This window comes from Pistacia vera, unplaced genomic scaffold, assembly GCF_008641045.1.
Source record: "Pistacia vera cultivar Batoury unplaced genomic scaffold, PisVer_v2 Contig723, whole genome shotgun sequence".
Taxonomy (NCBI): Eukaryota; Viridiplantae; Streptophyta; class Magnoliopsida; order Sapindales; family Anacardiaceae; genus Pistacia; species Pistacia vera.
The window spans coordinates 56,294-76,418 of record NW_022196583.1 but is presented as its reverse complement, the minus strand read 5'-3'; the positions used below and the strand labels follow the sequence as shown (position 1 = coordinate 76,418).

The following is a 20,125-nucleotide window of genomic DNA, read 5'->3' as shown; positions in this document are numbered from 1 at the left end:
TTAAAACATTGGTACTAATGCTCGAAGTAACAAGTTTTCTTAGTTAATCATTTGTAAAATCTCTCGTTAGTCTCTCACATGGTACATATGAGTAGGTTAACTCAATGTAAACCTATTCTAGAAACTCTTCTTTCATTTTATTTTCTTCTTTATTTTCTAATCCTAATAATACAACAAAATGAACCTAATATCACATATAAGTTTTAGGCTTCAACTACCATTAATATGTATTCATTGATGAAAATCATCATATGATACTACAAACGAAATGGTTGCGAAAGGAGGTTGCATGGTAATCTACCAAAAAGACACGTCGCACCTTGAGGCCATTATGGTTTATTTACCAAAAGCCACTTATTATACTCATCCATTCTTATGATAAAGGAGCTAGAACTAGCAGAGCCACCTCCTCCATAAGCCTGAAAATTTGAAGACACAAGGATTACTTGGGTTACAAGTTTATCCCAAAAAAATATAAATTTAATGTAAAATACGTAGTACTATTAACTCAAATTTCCACACCTTTGCAATTTCAGAAGTATCAGTAGTGCTATCAGTACTCCTCAAGCACATCTTAAGATTATTACGTTGCATGTATACAACAGCTCCTACGGGCCTGAAATCATCAATGCATTGTTAATTGGCGAGCAAGAAAGAGTTTCATAGAAGATATAAAGAAACAACCAATAACTATAAATGAATCAATGGGACGAGCAAGGAAATGATCAAGATTGCCATGGGGACCTAGCCCACTCAATGTGTAGGCTGTGTTAAAAGAAAGCTGGCCTAAGCACAGGTGACAAAGAAAACAGCCCCAAAAACTACATAAAAGACAAGACAAAATCAGCCCAAGACCCACTTCAATTGAAATGAATAAAGATGAATGAATTCTCTTGGAAATCTTTTGAAACTGAAAGCCAAAAATTACACTAATGTCACAATTCACTAACAAATATAGAAACCTCCAATAAAATAGGCCAAATACAGAGTTTAGGGGTTTAAAAATGACCCACAGGTGAAACTTTGACAACCCTGCCAATTAATCTAACTCTGGTGTATTCAGTTTGAACAACGATAAGGACCAGACTGGTTTCCATCCCAAAAGCCATGATTTTCCTTTTTAAGAATGAATCCACTTCATGAATTTAACTGATTTAAATTGAAGTTAACCCTATGAATCAAAATTAAAAATTCAAATATGGATCAAAACCTTTATGATGTTGGGAAGGAAACTAACTCTAAGAGAAGGAACAATTCATTCATGGCATTGGATAGACATAGGGGACACTTATTTTTGCACCCAATAATATTTCAGTTGCACAGGTGTCAACATGATATTTATGTGATTGATGCCTTTCAGGTTAACTGGCTTTTGCAACCACAGCTCTGAATACAGCAAGGCCAGAGTATCTTACAATAAACTAAGGGTCATTGATGAATCTAAAAGCTAACCTAACAGTTCAGAGGAAACCTTTAATAAGGGTTGATTGAGTGGCCAGGCATGTGTTTACCGCACAAAATCTGTGGTTCAGTTCCTTTAGATCACATACTTGACAAAAAGCTACAGGTTTTATGCTTCACAAAGCTTGTAGGGTCAGACCCCAATTTCGAACTTGAGTTTCCTATTGTATGGATTCTCCAAATACCCTTTTATGATGAACTAATGAGGTCTAGGAGAGAATGAATCCAAGGAAAATTACCTCAGTCCAGCTGCAGCACTCTTAACACTAAGTTGCTTGCCAATTTCATCGCTCAAGTTAGAACTCCCATCAGCTCTAACTGCCTTACAACCAGAATAATGAGGGAAAAATAACTTTAAAAAGGAATATTACACGAGAAGAAAGAGAATGAGAAAAGAAAAAGAAAGCAACGTGTTTGTCAAGTATTAAATGTACCAAGTGCAAAGAGCATGAAGCATATAATATCTCATGTTTTGAGTAAGAAAATGGTCCATGCAAACCCAAATCACAAAACTAAACCAGACGTGTTTTGGTAAAAAATGTATTAAAGGGACTGCTAGTCAAAATATTGCAACTTTTAATTACCAGGCATTCTCCATAAAAACCTCTGCCCAGCCAAACTCTAAAAACCTTATCCAATAACTTATTTGCAGCACTTTGGCGAGCAGAAATATAGGAATTTCCCTTTGAAATCAGATCGGTGGCACTTATCTCCAATAACTGCTAAATACAAGAAATTAAAAGGACTTAAGCAATGAACAATAAATTGAGATCATACCAAACGTAGATGAAGGGAGAGAAATAATTCAAAATAAAATAAATCATCCTCAGGTCCATTTCACAATTACATTATGACATAGTTCATTCTATTAAAACGATATATAGAGATCTGTGGTGCAGAGAATATCAGTGGCACTCATCCCAAGATCCCCACCTTTAGATTCAACAACTTAAGTGACAAAGGAATGCATGTTTTGAGAGCCTAGCTATCCTTTGGGCCTATTTATAAATAATTGCATAATAACCTAGCAATCATCTTAAGGTATGTAGGATTATGCTCAACAATGTGAAACATGCTCATAGGTTAAATTTATTTGTATGACTTCTCACTCATCATCATAGAATAGCCACCTATTGTTTTCATCACCCTCATTATTTTAAATTAGCACAAACTATCTATGCCTGCCACATACATATAATGCATTCATCACCATCACCATCACCATCCTCAAACAATAACTATTATAACTGTCCCAATCAACAGCCAATTAACCATCATCTTGAACATAATATAAAACTTATAACATTAACCAGTCTCAAAAATAACCATCAAAAAGAAAAAAAAAGAAAAACTTCAATTTCCAACCACTGAACCTGTTCATAAATATATGGATTAGTAATGCAATTCAACTTTGAGTGCCATTCATTTAGCCCAATCCTGAAAGCAGTTATGTCTGGCAAGCTCCATTGACGAAGATCCATATCTTCAATGTACTTGAGAACAATTTTCAGACGATCCTGCTCTTCTGAATTCAGTAAACTGGCAACTTCCCCCTAATTTTGATTAAGAGAGATTATTTCATATATAACATCTCAATCAACTCTTTCAAAGTGAAAGGAAATTTATCAACCTACCTCAACAGGTTTCATCTCTACAAGCTTGGAAGAGAAATATTCATATACAGCAGTGGAGCTACTCTTATCAAGGTCAGCATAAAATGTGACTTTCTTGGGATGATCCTCTTTAATATGTGGAAGTACAGATTTTCGATGATCGAAGCCAATCACCCTAAGTTAATCAAATCAAAATATGATCAAATCCGCATCTTCAAAACACTTTAGGAAGAAAAAATTATCATCGTGGTATCATAATTCATAAAATTTAGCTTACTCGCATATATTTCGTTGTGCAAGTTGTGCAGCATATCCTTTTGGACCAAGAAAATCAAGGAGATAAACTCTCTCAAGCCCATCAATGCACAAATCTTCAACCCTACAATAAAAAAGTAAGCAGTCTAAGAATTAATCCATTGCTCAGAAACAAAGGATAAAAATAAATAAATAAATAAAAGAGTGTTAACTTTTACAGTCACAGAATATGGAAGTTCTCACTTACACAAACAACAAGGCTTACATTTACACTCTTGTCAATTTCATAAAGAAAAATTTGACCAATTTCTTAAGACCCAATCAACAAATTTTAAACTTTCAATATTTATCCACATTTTAACAATTGCAGCAACTAAAGTAAGCAAATTTATAAATATTGATGCAGAAACAAGATTAACTTGAAAAGAGAAAAAGAAAAGACGGTGAAGAGTAAAAAGTGGTAACCTGAAGGGTTCAACTGAAGAGAAAGGCAGGAGAAGGCAAGGGAGATTGAGCCGAGAGTGGAAGAGATGAGCAAAGAGAGCTGAGAATGCCCCTGAAAAAGATGGGTAATTGTATAGCACCAAGTTTTGTACTCTGTCTTCACCAGCTTTGGCTATTGCTTCTAGAGCTGCATCTGATCGAAACCCACGACCTCCTCTAAGGATTAGACCTAATGAACACATTCTTCTCCATTTTCGTTTCGGCCACCGCACTGTCATCTCTCTGCTCCGCGCTTCTGTTACTGTTTCTTCTTAAGGAGAGGGATTTCCAAAACAAAAATAATAGTAATAATAATAATTAATTAATAAAACAACTTAAAAATATAGCCGCGAAAATATTGAAATTTAAATCTCACCATTATATCCTGGGAAAGTAACATTTTCATCCTTTAAATATAGTCCTGGCAAAACAGGCAGGCGGGTTGGGTACGGGTAGAGCTGACAGTGGGTCGTGTTGTGCTGTACTTTGCCTAAAAATTCAAGGTTTGTTGTGTCATGGTCCGTGCCATGTCAAAGCTCGCAAAAATTTGTGCTATGTCGTGTCGTGCCGTGCCAACCCACCAAATTTGAAGGCCCACAACACGACCCGATATGTATCGTGTTGTGCCTTGGGCCGTGCCGTGGGTTGGCCCATGTACTTTCTAAAAATATTTAATTTTAATATTTATAGATTATGGAAATTTTGATTTATTATTAATGATTATTATAAAAATATTGTATATGTTATATTTAGTGACATTTTGTATTTATGTTAATTAAAAAATATATAATCACTATGAAATATAACAAAATGTTGAGACATTGAAATATTAATTGAATTTCAATATTTTTTTATTACTTATAAGTTATAATTATAAATTACAAATACAAACTTAGAAATTAGGATTAAGAATTATTATACATCTTCATTTTCATTAATTTTTAAATTCTTAAAATCTTCAAATATATCTTCAACAATATGATTTTGAAGCTTGAAATTTGCCGCCACCTAATCATTCGCACACATAAGGGTTTCAACAACACTTGGATGTAAACTTGATCTTTTCTCGTCCAATACATGCCCACCTGCACTAAAAACTGATTTTGATGCTATAGTAGAAACTAGAGGTGTTAGTAAATCATGTGCAATGGTAATAAGTGCTTGAAAATACACTTATACTGACTGGTTTATAGGTATCGTTTGTGGGAAATTAGGATTAATTTGCATGAATTAACATAATTGTTTCATAAATGCACTTTCGGGATCGCGAGTATTTTTGTTGTGTTTTCAGGGAATAAAGCTTAAAAATAATATTCAGATGAGAGATGATGTTGCGAGAGAATTTGCGATGACTAAAAATAAACGGATTGAGAATCGGAGTTGAATTGAAGAATTTTATAGAGCTTTGAAATAAAGAGGAGATTCTAGATTACGCTCTAGTTTGAGTATGTCTTGGTGTTTCCAATATAACTTGATCTGTAGATATTGTATTGAGATGATTCTTAAACAGTTAGAAAGCTGATTTAAAGGTCTAAAGTTTGTGTGTTTAACACTTTTCCAGATTTCATCTTTATCATAGTAAAAAATCACTATCTCTGGAGTGATGAAGAATGATGCAAGGTTAGGAGAGGAATTGGACACTATGTTGCATCACTGTGCTGTAGCACAACAAGACTAGAACCAACCATGCCGTAGCACTGTGCCACAACACACTTAGTCCAGAATCAACCATGCTACAAACAGTGCCGGGGCACAGTCACGGCAATTGGGTTTTTAAATTCCATGTTTGACTAGGAAATTGGGGATTTAGGAATCCTAAACTAAACAGAAATAAGGAAAACAAAACCCTAACCCTTGTGGGATATAAATAGAAATCTTTTGGCTTTTTTTTTTTGGGGGGGGGGGGGGGGGGAGGGGGGGAGAGAGAGAGAGAGGAGACTTTAGAGATTGTTTTTTAATAAAGAGAGAACAAAGATATTCAAGAACTGAAGAAAAATGGGAATTAAATAAGGCTTGGGGAGGAAGAATTGGATGAGATCATCATCAACTCCATTAATCCAACCAAGTTTCACTGAGTTTTTCTTCTTCTTTGTTATTATTATTTGTTATGAATAATACAATGACGTTCTCATATTTATTCATGAAGAATTAATTCTTTTGTGATTGAGGGTGATTTCAAAACCCTAGACATGTCTTGTGATTAATAAAATCTGCATCTTTTTATCTTTTTATCCCTCTTGGTTATGTGATTATTTCTCTGAAAATAGGGTTTAACTAGATTGTTCTAGTTGTTTAAGTGGCCAATTAAATCGTTAGAGTTAATCTATTAATGCCAATTCAGGTTGTTTAGTACGGAATCACTTTATTAACCTAAATAACTAGTGGTAAAGTGTATGCTTGCATACATGGGGGGTAATCACTCAAGATAACTAAATCGACCATATAAGTTTAGCCTTGATTCAGTAGGTCTCTTGCAACTTAATGCTTTTATTACTTTGAATCTAGAGATCATATCCGAAGTTATTTAATAAATTGGGAATTGGGTTATGACCGTGTCTAGTTCAATGACTCAGTAAGGAGAGATGAGACTTATCAACGTTTGGTATTTTCTGAGCTGATGTGATCAAGAGGGTAGAAAGTTAAAGAGTGTTTTTATTATATGTAATCCATGTCCAGTGGTGGCAAATAAACCTTCAATCTTGTTTCTCTCATTGATTTCTCTTTCGTTATTAGCTTGATTTACATTGTTTGCTTTGAGTTTTCTTTTAGTTTTTGTTGAGTTTTTTTTTATAATTCGTGACAAACCCCGTTAGAAGTAGATAATTAATTAAACTCACAAATCCTCTACAGGAAAGATCATTACTTACTCTTTGCTACTACACGACTTTGCATTAGAATTTAGTGAGGTAAAATTAGGTGTTGCATTAAAAAAGTCTAATTCCATCTAGTGGGAACGTCCAATCTCAACCCCATTGAGCTTTTCACACCCATTTGTACAACAAGTTCTCCAAACTTGATTCTTCTAGCCTTAGTTCCTTTAATATATTTCACACTATCTCGAATCTTATTTAAAGCCACACTAGTAGCTTTTAACCCTTCTTTAACAATAAGATTCAAGATATGTGTAGAACATTGCATGTGGAAAAAATCACCCCTACATAACAAAACATTCTACACACAAAGTTGGTTCCATAAGATATCATCCATCCTATCATTACTACTTACCTTGTCCAAAGTAATTAAGAAAATTTTCTTTTCAATTCCCCATTCTTGTAAGAAAGTCAAAACTTTATTTGCCAAAACAATCCCTGAGTGTGGAGGAGGAATATGGCAAAAGTTGAGTATTTTACTTTGTAACACCCAATTATCATGTACGTAATGAGTCGTTAAAGAAATATATCCTTTATGGGGCATTTGGATAATATAATATATTATTATAGGGGTATATTATATTAACGGAAAGCAATATCACTTTGAAGATTACTGTGAATGTTTAGAAAATGTGTTTAGTTGATTCGAATAAATTGGTAAATAATATGTTTGGTTGGGAGGATAAAAGGGTGGGTATATTATATAGATTACTAAATTGCCCTTGTATTTTTTATTATTATTTTTTGAATAATCTCTTTTAACCCCCTACATTTGAAATTTTTCTAAAACACCCCAGCCATTTAAAACTTTAATTTGTAGCAAAATCACCCCCACCTAACCTAAGCCTTTGCTAGCAGCCAACCACCACTGTCAGTCGCCACCGAGAATCAACGAAATGGCACACGATTGGTTGTACATGGTCGGTCCTGTGTCGGCAAAGCCAGAAATGGCCATGGATTACAAACACATGGCCGAAAAATGGCCAAATCTACAGCCATTTCACGACCAAAGATCTGGCATGTTCACGGCTAGATTTGTGGTTGTTTCATGACCACATCTTTGTTCGTGAAACGACCATAGAAACAGAAGATTTGGCCATTTTCGGCCATGGATCTGTGATCCATAGCAGGAAAAGGCCTTACTAGTGCACAATTGGTCAGATCTTACCGATCGTGTACCATTACAGCGACTGACGCCAACAGTCGACGGTGATGAGTCACGGTCGACGATGGTTTTGGGTGGCTGGGGGTATTTTGTTAACTTTTAACCTTTTTTGTGGCTGGGGTGTTTTAGTAATTTCTCAAATTTAGGGGGGCTGGGTAATTATTATTTGGTAGACATTTGAGGGCAATTGTGTCCGAAATGGTTTTTAATTAAGGGCAAAATGTGTAGAAAAATCAAATTATCCTGGTAATATTCTGATAACACCCCCTAACAAGGTACTAAGATTACTCTCCACTTTACCAACTAATAAACACTATTTGCAATAAAAGATTATCGTAATATTTTTTACTTGCAAACCAAACACATGAATCTTGCAAAATAAATGAAGATTACCCCTGTTATCTTATATACCCTCGATCCAAACGACCCCTTAGTTGTAGCAGAAGTTAATCATATTCTACTAGTAAGCCTCCCTGATTCAAGCTTAATTTTTTCCTTCATCCTTCCATATACTTTTAAGCAATCTGCCTAGCGGTATTCGTAATATAATGCTTGTATGGGCCAAAAATCGTCTTGGGCCTTATCAAACCTAACCAGGTAATTTATACTATGTAGGCCCAAGGTCGTGGCCCAATTCCGATTGGGCCTACGTCAGAATTCATGTCATAGGCCAAACACCCAGCCTAAGGGGTTAGAATCTCACTAAAAGCCCTGATACGCTTGCCTCCTATTTAGGTTTCATGCTAATTCGCCTAAGATTTTGTATCTTATGTGAATTAGGACTCTTAATCCTATTGAGGCATACAAATCAAGATCTATCATATTCACTAAACCTCTACCATTATAGACTCAAAGTCCTACTAGGATACGAAGATCCTACGACTACTATATAAACAAAGGTCACGCCTCTCATTAGCCATTCAATCTCAATACCACCTACTTGCTTCTAAGCTCTTATTCCTAAGGCAGCGTTTGGTTCGGGGTGATATAAGATTAATCTTGTAATCTTTGTTTAATTTTCAAGATTCCCTCATTTGGTTGTCAAGTAATAAAAGATTACGTAATCTTTTATTGCAAATAATGTTTACTGTTGGTAATATTGGGGGTAATCAGATTACCTTCCCAAGGGGTGTTAATATAAGATTACCGAGGTAATCTTAATTTTGACCCTATTTTGCCTTTAATCTTTTATCATTTCGGACACATTTGCCCTCATATGTCTACCAAATAACAATTACCCAAACCCCCTATATTTGAGAATTTAGCTAAAACACCCCCAACACAAAAAGTTTAAAAGTTAACAAGATACCTCCAACCACCCAAGACCACCGTCGACTGCTAGCCACCATCGCTGGCCACCGGCAAAAGTCGTCATATCAACACAAGACCGATAGGATCTTGCCGGTCGTGTGCCGATAAGGACGTTTCTGGCCATAGATTTGTGATCCATGGCTAGAAACGACCAGATCTAGCCATTTCACGGCCAAAGATGTGGTCAGGAAACACCACATATCTGGCCGTGAAATGGTCGTTGTTTCAAGACCAAAGATCTGGCCTTTTCACGACTAGATTTGACCGGATTAGGCCTTATCGGCACACGACTAGCCAAATCCGGCTGGTCGTGTGCCATTATGGCGGCTGCCGACAGTGGCTTGGGGTGAGTGGGGGGTGATTTTGCTACAAATTAAAGTTGTATATGGTTGGGGTGTTTTAGTAAAATTTCAAATATAGGGGGGTTAAGAAATAATTTAAAAAATAATAGAATAAAATAAAAATAAAAATAATATTATATTATTATTTAAAAAGGAGGGCAATTTAGTAATCTACATAACATACCCACTCATTTATCCTCCCAACCAAAAATATTATTGTAACATACCCACCAATTTATTCCAACCGACCAAACATATTTCTTGAAAGATTCCTTAGTAATCTATCTTTCCAGCAATACAACATTCCTTAGTAATATAGCATTCGCTGAACCAAACGCACCTAAGAGTTATACATCTACGCCATGGTTCTAGTCTTCGACTAAACTTCCGATAACCCTTTCTTCCCTTAGCCCTTACTAAATAGCCTTATTCAACGTTACTGACTTATGCGTCGGAGTGCCTACGGTAGATGCCACAACGGTGTTTACGTAAGCAAACAAAGCTTCACGCTTATTTGCTTTGTGTGCAGGTTCAACGGATTGTCAGTGACCTCAACCTCACAAGATCAGACCTTCTTTCTATAATTGTAGATTTTAGCATCTATAGTTTGACGCCCACTATAGGGCCTCTAGCAATCAATTCTATTTAGCATCTTGCTTTACGAGAATCACGCAGTGGTTGAAAACACAAACATTGCCTCAGCAGACCTCGCGGCTAAGGTTGAGGCTCTCTTGGCATTAATGCAACAACACGCCGACAAGGTCACAACATTAGAAGCTGAGAACATTTGCATCCGAGTTGCAAAAACCAAAATCCGGGCCAAGAATCAAAACTTATGGGAAAAGGTAACTCATTTTTATTCTCTTGATTTCCCATTCAACCAAATACCAAAGAATTGCTTCCGCATCCTGATGAACACCATACAACCGCTAATGACCTAGATCCCAGATCCTCGGCCTTAGACCCTCAGTCATCTTAGCTCCAGTCATCCATAACGGATGGCCTAGCACCTGCCATTATAGACATAGCTAACCCAACCAGGCAAAGATAACCCTTATCAACTGAACCTCAATCACCTGTGACCAACTCACTCAAGCCATCCCCAACCAACAACAACAAAACATCACCACCGTCTACCACCCCATCAATATGAGTGATCCACACTATAGCCAAGACCCTTCCAGCTCAACTTTTCCTCATGGGTCGAGCAATCACCCTTACCAAACACTGCTCCACTCGACTTACCCTTATGGGTTGAGTGGCCCCCAAGTCACGCCCTGAACCATCCATGCCGACATAAACACTTGAATAGTTACGCTTGGGATGACTCATCCTAGAGGGATGAATGGAGCCCCCAACACCCAAACAACCAACCACCAAGTTGCACCCAATGACTCGACTCACCCTATTAGACTGAGTGAGAAACACACCCATCAACTAACCGCTGACCTGTATAGGGTCTATCAGAAAAGAGGAGAGCCACTTTGTGAATACGTCAGTCATTTTAATAAGAAGAAGATATCTATCCTATCCCATCCCTCTATCCTGAAACATCAGTGGACACTTTCAGGAAGGAGCTCCTCCCTGATAGGGAACTCTACAAAGATCTCACCAAATTGGGTTGTAATACCATGGAGGATGCTTTGGCTCGAGAGATCATACAAATAAGGTGGGAGAAAAATGAGATAAATCGTAGGAGGTACACACCTTATGATGACCACTAACAAAGTCGAAGCGACAGACACCCTAAAGCTCAATAGTATGAAACAAACAACCTACCTCCACCATGTGGCTCCAACAAAAACAATCGGAGATTGTGTGACTGCCCACCAGCCTGATCTGTATACAGATCCTCTAGTTCTACTCCATTCATTATCCTTGAGTACAACCTGAATATTGAGTTGGTCCAAGTGGTAGCAATAGTGAAGGGGATGGGTTCGATAGTCAAATGGTCAGCGAAGCCTAGACCCGATGTTAATAGGGATAAGACCAAGTGGTGCAAGTTCTACCACGACCATGGGCACACTACAGTTGACTACACCGCTCTGAGGTTAGAGGTTATAGCTTTACTTAAGAAAACACACCTTTAGGACCTGTTGACAGACAAGGGCAAGAGCACCATGAATAATAGAGATAAGAAAAACTGATCCTTCCCTCCCCCAGATCCAAAGCTAGAAGGCTTCTGCCACATGATATCCGATGGTTTAGAAATCAGTAGAGTGAGTTACTCCTCGGCGAAAAGGCATGCCTGAGCTAGCTATCACCCCGAAACCCGCTCTTCCCATCCACATACACGGAAACCAACTAAACAGGTTACCCAATTCGAAGATGATAAGCCAGTCACCCTAATGGCCCTACACCATGATACTTTAGTGATCACCCTATAGGTAGCAAATATCCTAGTTAAGAGAATATTCGTGGATGGAGGTTCCTCAGCCAACATCCTCTTTTGGGAAGCTGAAAAAATAATGGATCTAGATGAGTCGAACATCAACAAGCGGCCCACCATTCTAGTCGGTTTCAGCTCTGAGCGGAAGTACACCATCAAGGAGATAGTAGATAGTCTTTCCTGTCTATACTAACGAAGTAACCCAACAGACCACCTTCCTTGTGCTAGACTGTCCGTCACCTTACAACGTCATCCTAGGCCAACCTTGGATACATGATATGAGAGTCATCCCATTAGCATTCTATCAGACAATCAGGTTCCCTACCAGATAGAGAGTGAGAGAAATCAGGGGCGACCTTAAGCCCTCAAGAGACCGTTACAAGAATGCCTTCAAAGGCAAGTCCCACACATTATAGCAACTACAGACCAACCCGACTATTCTAGCCGAGTTGGATCAACCATCCATGAAAGAGTTGGATGAGGTCCAGATTCACCCAGACCATCCTGACTGGAAAACTCAGGTTGGATCCTGACTGAGTCCTAAAATAAGAGAGCGACTAATCAGCTTCTTAAGTCAGAATTATGACTGCTTCACATGGTCCCATACAGACAGGGATTAGCCTTGACGTGATTATGCACCACCTCAAAGTTAACCATAACTGCCACCCGGTTAGACAGAAGAGAAGAAAGTTTGCTTTAGAGTGAAACTGAGTCATCAATGAAGAGGTAGAAAAACTACTAAATAATGGGCTTGTTCGGGAGGTTTACTACCCCTATTGGCTTGCTAATGTGGTAGTGGTTCAAAAGAAGAATGGGAAAAGGCGAGTCTGCATAGATTTCGCGAACCTGACAAAGCATGCCCCAAGGACTCCTTCCCACTCCTACACATCAACATGTTGGTTGATGCTATAGCTGATCATGAGTTGATCAGCTTTACAGATGCCTTCTTTAGCTATAATCAGATACTCATGCATCTGGGTAACCAAGAGAAGACTGCTTTCATCACAGAGAGAGGCACTTATTATTACAAAGTAATGCCATTTGGACTCAAGAATTCAGCCGTCAGAATTTAGAGGTATGACATACCCAATAGTAGTAGAAGAGTGGATTAGGTCTGTGGAGCGTACGACGACACTATTTCCCATTATAGACCCAGAGAAGATCTGGTATGCTAGTTTTCTGTTTCGGGGTGATTCCCGGATTTGGTGGGAGTTGATGGAGGATGTGCATGAGATCACCATTATGACTGGGAGAGATTTTAGACGACTGTTTGAGGCAGAATACTAAACAGTTGACAAGGTTCATGAGAAGACCCAAGAATTTATTAGCTTGCAGCAAGGGTCTAGTTCTATGAAGGAATATTCAATGAGATTTAATTCCTTGGCAAGGTTCGCACTCGGTATAGTGAGCACACTAGAATTGAGGAGGGATAAGTTTGTGCATGGGCTGAAACAAGAAATAGCTCGAGATGTGATGGCAGGTGCCCAACCCCCCCAGACTTATAGTGAAGCTTTGGAACAGGCCTTACAGGCTAAAATATTCGTTAATAAGTTAACTTCAACCACTCCATCAGCAGCAACACTTAGTGTCCCACCTCCTACTCCATAGAGAGATAGAATTTATGTCCTCAGAAATAGAGAAAGGAGAAATAAGAAAAGATTTTTGCCTAAGCAGAATAGAAAGGATTGGCAGAATAAACGACTGAGGACTACTAATTTTCTCCCATGTCAGAAGTGTAGGAAAACTCATTCGGGGGAGTGTCTCAAAGAGTTGGACCGAAATGTATGTTATAGATGCCAGCAGCCAGGGCACATGATGAAAGACTGTAAAGCTACTCTTGCACCCGCAGCATAGACATCCAGAGGTACTAATGCCCGGGTTTTTACAGTAGCATAGAGTGAAATCGAGGCTAGCCCATATGTAGTTACTGATCAATTATTATTTCATTCAGTTCCCCTTTATGCATTAATTGATTCTAGAGCCATACACTCATTTATTACACATGGGATCTTAGCGAGGTTAGGTATGAAACCTGTTATAGTGGGACAACCCATTAAGATAGAATTGCCAGATGGTGTTAGTGTGGTAACTCAGGAGATCTTCCAGAGGAGTCCGTATTGATCCATGGAAGGGAGTTGCCAGTAGATTTGATTGTGTTTGATATGCCTGATTTTGATGTTATTTTAGGCATGGATTTTCTAGGGAGCTATAGAGTAGAGATTGATTGCCAAAAGAAGCAAGCAAGATTTAATCTTGATGATGGTGATACGTTTAGTTTTGGTGAGGGTCACCAGCTTAGTATGTTAATTAGCAGTGTAAAGGCTAGAAAGATGCTAAGAAAAGTGTGTTCTAGATACATTACCCATGTAGTGCAAAGCAATGATATCCTGTAACCAGAGATTCAGAATGTGCCAGTAGTTCAGGAGTTTCTAAATGTATTTCCAGAAGATTTATTGGGTTTAACTCTAGAAAGAGAAGTGGAATTTAGCATTGAATTGGTACCAGGGACAGTACCAATTTCTAAAGCCCTTTATTGAATGGCCCTAGCCGAGCTTCAGGAAATGAAGAAGCAGCTTCAGGAACTCTTAGATAAGGGCTTTATTCGACCCAGCCACTCTCCTTGGGGTGCTCCAACCCTATTTGTGAAGAAGAAAGATAGATCCCTACGGATGTGTATAGATTACAGAGAGTTGAATAAAGTGACAGTGAAGAACAAGTACCCGTTACCTCGCATAGATGACTTATTTGATCAACTGAAAGGAGCAGCAGTGTTTTCAAAGATTGATTTAAGGTCGGGTTATCATCAAGTAAGAGTGGCAGAGCAAGATATTGCCAAGACTACATTTCTAACCAGATATGGGCCTTATGGGTTTGTGGTGATGCCTTTTGGGTTAACCAATGCCCCAGCCATCTTTATGGATTTAATGAACCGGGTGTTCCATGATTATCTTGATTGATTTATAGTGGTATTTATTGATGACATCCTGGTTTATTCTAAGACAAGAGAGGAGCATGAAGAACATTTGGGATTTGTGCTACAATGATTAAGAGATAAGAAGTTGTTTGCCAAATTTTCTAAGTGTGAGTTTTGGCTAGATCAAGTTATTTTCCTGGGTCATACTGTCTTAAAGAAAGGTATATCAGTGGATCCTAGTAAGGTGAAAGCAATTCTCAAGTGGCAAAAGCCAAAGACAGTAAAGGAGGTTAGAAGTTTCTTGGGGCTAGCAGGCTATTACAGGCGGTTTGTAACAGGATTTGCCTAGTTGGCTAAGCCACTTACAGCTCTGACCAAATAGAGAACCCCTTTTATATGGTCGGATGCCTGTAAAGAAATTTTTCGGGAGTTGAAAAGAAGATTAACCACAGCTCCTATCCTAGTGTTACCACAAGAGGGTGTAGACTATGCTATTTATACAAATGCCTTACTTCAGGGACTTGGTGCAGTGCTAATGTAGTTGGTTAGGGTAATAGTTTATGCTTCTTGACAATTGAAAGAGTATGAGACGAGATACCCTATGCATGATTTAGAGTTAGCCGTTGTAGTTTTTGCACTAAAAATATGGAGGCATTACTTGTATAGAGCAAAGAGCAATATTTATACTGATAATAAGAGTTTGAAGTATTTCTTCACCTAGAAGGAGCTGAATATGAGACAAAGGAGATGGTTAGAGTTGGTAAAAGATGATGATTGTGAGATTAAGTATCAGCTTGGAAAAGCTAATGTAGTAGTTGATGCCTTGAGTAGAAAAGCCTATTTGTCCCTTCTCAAAATGCAGAAAGAATTGTGTAGGGAACAGATTGAGGTGATACCAGGAAGGATTGCCAAGTTGGAAATTTAGCCTACTTTACTGGAAGAGATTAAAGAAAAGCAAGTTATCGACGAGTGGTGTCAGAAAATAAGTCAACAAGTGTTAGAAGGCGAGATATCAGAATTTCATCTTTTAGATGGTGTCCTCCGTTTCCAGAATCACATATGCATTCCTCAAGATGTTGAGTTAAAGAAAAAGATTCTTGAGGAGGCTCATGACACCCCATATAATACTCATCTTGAAGGAACCAAAATGTATCACGATCTAAAGAGAGTTGTTGGTGGCCAGGTATGAAGAGAGATATCGGAGATTATGTAGCTAAATGCCTGGTTTGTCAACAGGTTAAAGCAAAACACCAGAGGCCATCAGGATTGCTTCAGTCACTTAGCATTCCTAAATGGAAATGGGAAAATATTTCAGTGGATTTCATTACAAGTCTTCCAAGATGTAACGACTCTCTTTCTAGCTAGTATACTCGTAAAATAACAGTAAAAACTCATTAAATACATATATGAAAAGTGTATAAACGAGTATAAAAGTATGGGCCCATATTTAATTTTCTTTATACACAAAACTTTACATAATACAAATAAGTCTCAAAATATTAGCTTGACAGTTTTGCCCAACCCTTTCCGCTACGTGATGATCCAAATGACCGCATTTCACCTGTTACCTGCAAAAACATTGTAAACAACGGGGTGAGCACTAATTGCTCAGTAAGTAAACCCGTTATGTTACCCTTCTCTTTCCTTTGCTTAAATTCTGAATTTCTTTCCTTACTTCACATTTCCTCATTCTTCTCTATTCTTTCTTTACTCTTACTCTGTTTTTCTCTCTGTTCTTTCTCTGTTCTTTCTCTTTTCTTTCTCTATTCTAATTTCTCACTACTCAGATAATGGGCATGATATTATGCATAAATAAAATGCAAATGCACAATTTTATAAAAGGTGCATTTTCTTTTCTGTTTTTCTTTCTTCTCGGTTCTTATTCTGTTTTTCTTTCTTTCTTTTCTGTGCTTCTTTCTTTCTCTTCTTTTTATTTTTCTTTCTATTCTTTCTTATTCTTTCTCATTCTTTTCTTTTCTTTTCTTTTCTTTATTATTCTTTTCTCTTCTTTCTTATTCTTTTCTTATTCTTATTCTTTTCTTATTCTTTTCTTTTCTTATTCTTATTCCTATTCTTTTGCCAATCAGACTCAGTTGAGGCATGGATTTGGAACCTTGGCCGTGTGAGTGTATTCTTCTTTCTTGGGTACAGCCCTCATCCACATACACTCTTACGGACTGTACCAATTCTTCTTTCTTCTTCTTACCCCTCTCACTAAAGGCGGCGTGCATGTGGGGAAAATTCTTCTTGTCACTCACGGTTCCCCATCGCAACAACCTTTCCTTCTTTTTATCTTTTTACACTTCTTTAACTAAAATTCAGATTTGGAACTTTTTAACATTCTCATTTCTTTCTATTTAATCTTTGACATTCTTTAGTGCTTTTTCATACTCTTATGAATATGCATACATGTAGATGGTTTCATGCTTATACTTCTTTCTAAATTCACATGTTTAAATGCAATTATGCAATAATATGCAAACATGCCATTCTCTACCATCTACAAACTCATCTCAATATAATACATAATCATACTCATATAAACACTTCTCTTTGACATTTCATCAAACACGTTAAGTGCACAAAGTAACTCTAATTTGGCTAGATTTCTCTCTTTTCTAAGCCACCAAAATTTGTTAATTAAACCCTCCATATTCAACACCAAATCTGCCCAAAAGAGACACTCCAAAATTTCCACTCCACCTCTTCCAAATTTCATCCAAACATTCATCAAACATCCAATACACCAACACAAATACTCATGGACAAGTTATAATCATTATTCAACACCAAATCCATCAACAATTTCTACATATAAGACATATGTATACATAAAAGAAATTCTCTACACCACATAATTTAAATCATACTTTGGGTAGAATTTACTAACCTTATACAAGAGCAATCCAACACTTTAAAAACCTTCTTGGATCAAACTCCCTTCCTCTTAAATCCTATGAACATAAATCATCAAAATTCAACACTTTAAAAATTAAAACTCACTTCTTAGTGCAAGGATCTTACCTAAAGATGCTTAGGATTAAAAATCCACCCAAAAGTACCCAAAATCTATGAATTTTCTTTGAAGAAAAATTGAAGAGCTTGAGAGAATATGGAGGTGAAAATGGCGTGCATATGGTTGAAGAGTGGCTAGGGTTTCACTCTTCAATTTGATATAACATAAAAATATATATATAGTTTCCCATTTTGCCCTTGCACTTTCTTTAAAATTTCATCTATGTCCCTTAGTCAATTACCATAATGCCCTCATATTTATTACATTCTCCATGAAATTCTATCTCTTTTCACTCCCCACAATTTCAACTAATTTTGAGTGAAAAGATAATTTTACCCTTAATACAAGTTTAAGACATTTTCTTCACATTTTCTCAAAATAACTTTAACAAAAATCAACTAAGGGGTATAAAAACATAAATTAAATTACGTACCTCCATGTGGGTGTTATACAAGAGTTCAAAAAGGGTATATTGCGATATGGGTAACAGTAGACAGATTAACCAAATCAGCGCATTTCCTTCCAGTAAAGGATAGTACCTCAGTTGGCCCAGATTTATATCAGAGAGATAGTTAGACTCCATGGAGTGCCTAAGACCATAGTATTAGATAGAGATTCCAGATTTGTTTCAGTTTTCTGGACCAGTTTACCGAGAAACTTGGGTACCAGGCTAACATTTAGCACAACATACCACCCTCAGATGAATGGCCAAACTGAGAGAACAAATTAGGTACTTGAGGACATGTTGAGAGCATGATGTATGGATTATAAAATGACTTGGCATGAGATGTTACCCTTGGTGGAATTTGCTTATAATAACAGTTACCAGTCTACAATTAAGATGGCTCCTTATGAAGCTCTATATGGTAGACAATGTAGGTCTCCACTGTATTGGGATGAAGTAGGAGAGAAAAATGCTCTGGAAACAGCTTTTGGGCCCGAGATCACTCAGAAAATGATAGAAGATATCAAGTTGATCAGAAATAGAATGAAACAAGCCCAAGACAGACAAAAGAGTTATGCGGATTAAAAGAGAAAAGATGTAGAATTTGAAGTGGGTGAGAAGGCGTTTATCAAAATTTCCCCCTACAAGCAAGTAATGCACTTTGGCGGAAAAGGAAAGCTAGCTGAGATACATTGGTCCCTTTGAAGTGTTACAATGAGTGGAAAAGGTAGCTTACAAATTGGCGCTACCACCAAATATGGATAAAGTGCATAATGTGTTCCATGTCTCCATGCTTCGAAGGTATGTTAGTGATCCCTCCCATATATTAAAAGTAGAAGAAGTGGACTTAGAAGAGAATCTTGTTAATGAGGAGCGTCCGGTACATATATTGGATAGAAAAGTTAAGGAGCTCCGAAACAAGAGTATTCCATTAGTAAAAGTCCTATGGAGGAATCATAAAGTAGAAGAAGCTACATGGGAAGTAGAACAAGATACGTGGAGCCGCTATCCTAAATTGTTCATTTGAATTTTGGGGACGAAATTCTTATAAGGAGGGAGAATTTTAACGCCCACATCAAGGTACGTAGCTTTATTTATACCCTAATACCCTTAGTTGAATTTTGTTAAAGTTATCTTGAACAAGTGTGAAGAAAATTCCTTAAACCTTCATTAGGGGTAAAATGGTCTTTTCACTCATAATTAGTTGAAAAAGTGGGGAGTGAAAAGAAGTAGAATAACATGGAGAAGTTAATAAAAATGAGGGTATTTTTGTAATTGACTAAGGGACATAGATGGAATTTTTAGAAAGTGCAAGGGTAAAATGGGAAACTACACACACACACATATATATATATATATATATTGTGTAATAAGAGTTCAAGAAGAGAAACCCTAGCCACTCTACCCATAGTTCACGCCACCTTCACCCTAAATTCTCTAAAATTTCTTCACTCAATTTACAAGGAAATTCATAATATTTTAGTTCAATTTTGATAGATTTTCAATCCTAAGCATCCAAAGGTAAGATTCATGCACCAAGATGTGAGATTAAATTTTAAAGTTTTGAATTCTTATGGTTTTATATGCTTAGGGTTTAAGAGGAAAAAGGGAATTCTACCAAAGAGAGATTATAATGTTGGAGTTGCTCAAATTCAAGGTAAGTAAATCCAACTTTAGCTTTGATTGGATAAATACTTGTGATGGAGAAATTTTTATATGTTATATGTGTGTTTGGATGATGAGAATTATGGATTGAAAATTGAGGTTGTTTGATATGTGAATTTCATGGCCATGAGAAGTAATTTATTATATGTGATGAGAAGTAATTTATTAGTATGTGATGAGAAGTGACTTATTAGTAT

At 37.1% G+C, this 20,125-nt stretch overlaps 1 protein-coding gene across 1 annotated transcript; it reads right to left on the bottom strand.

The window, feature by feature from the left end:
* Positions 1-315: 315 nt before the first annotated feature.
* On the bottom strand, positions 316-4,093 carry LOC116114844. Its single transcript, XM_031400985.1, has 8 exons — positions 3,795-4,093; positions 3,352-3,453; positions 3,096-3,249; positions 2,835-3,014; positions 2,046-2,180; positions 1,701-1,783; positions 523-616; positions 316-419 (listed from the first exon to the last, which is right to left on the bottom strand). The coding sequence occupies exons 1-8, from the start codon at positions 4,049-4,051 to the stop codon at positions 330-332; spliced, it is 1,095 nt and encodes a 364-aa protein (XP_031256845.1). The 5' UTR covers positions 4,052-4,093; the 3' UTR covers positions 316-329.
* Positions 4,094-20,125: the final 16,032 nt, after the last annotated feature.

Coding starts and splice junctions, on each gene's coding strand:
- LOC116114844 (XM_031400985.1), bottom strand. CDS start 4,051: ATGACAGTGCGGTGGCCGAAACGAAAATGGAGAAGAATGTGTTCATTA. Junction 1,784..2,045: donor GTTTTTATGGAGAATGCCTG/GTAATTAAAAGT, acceptor TCTGGTTGTAAG/GCAGTTAGAGCTGATGGGAG. Junction 420..522: donor ATACTTCTGAAATTGCAAAG/GTGTGGAAATTT, acceptor TCAAATTTTCAG/GCTTATGGAGGAGGTGGCTC.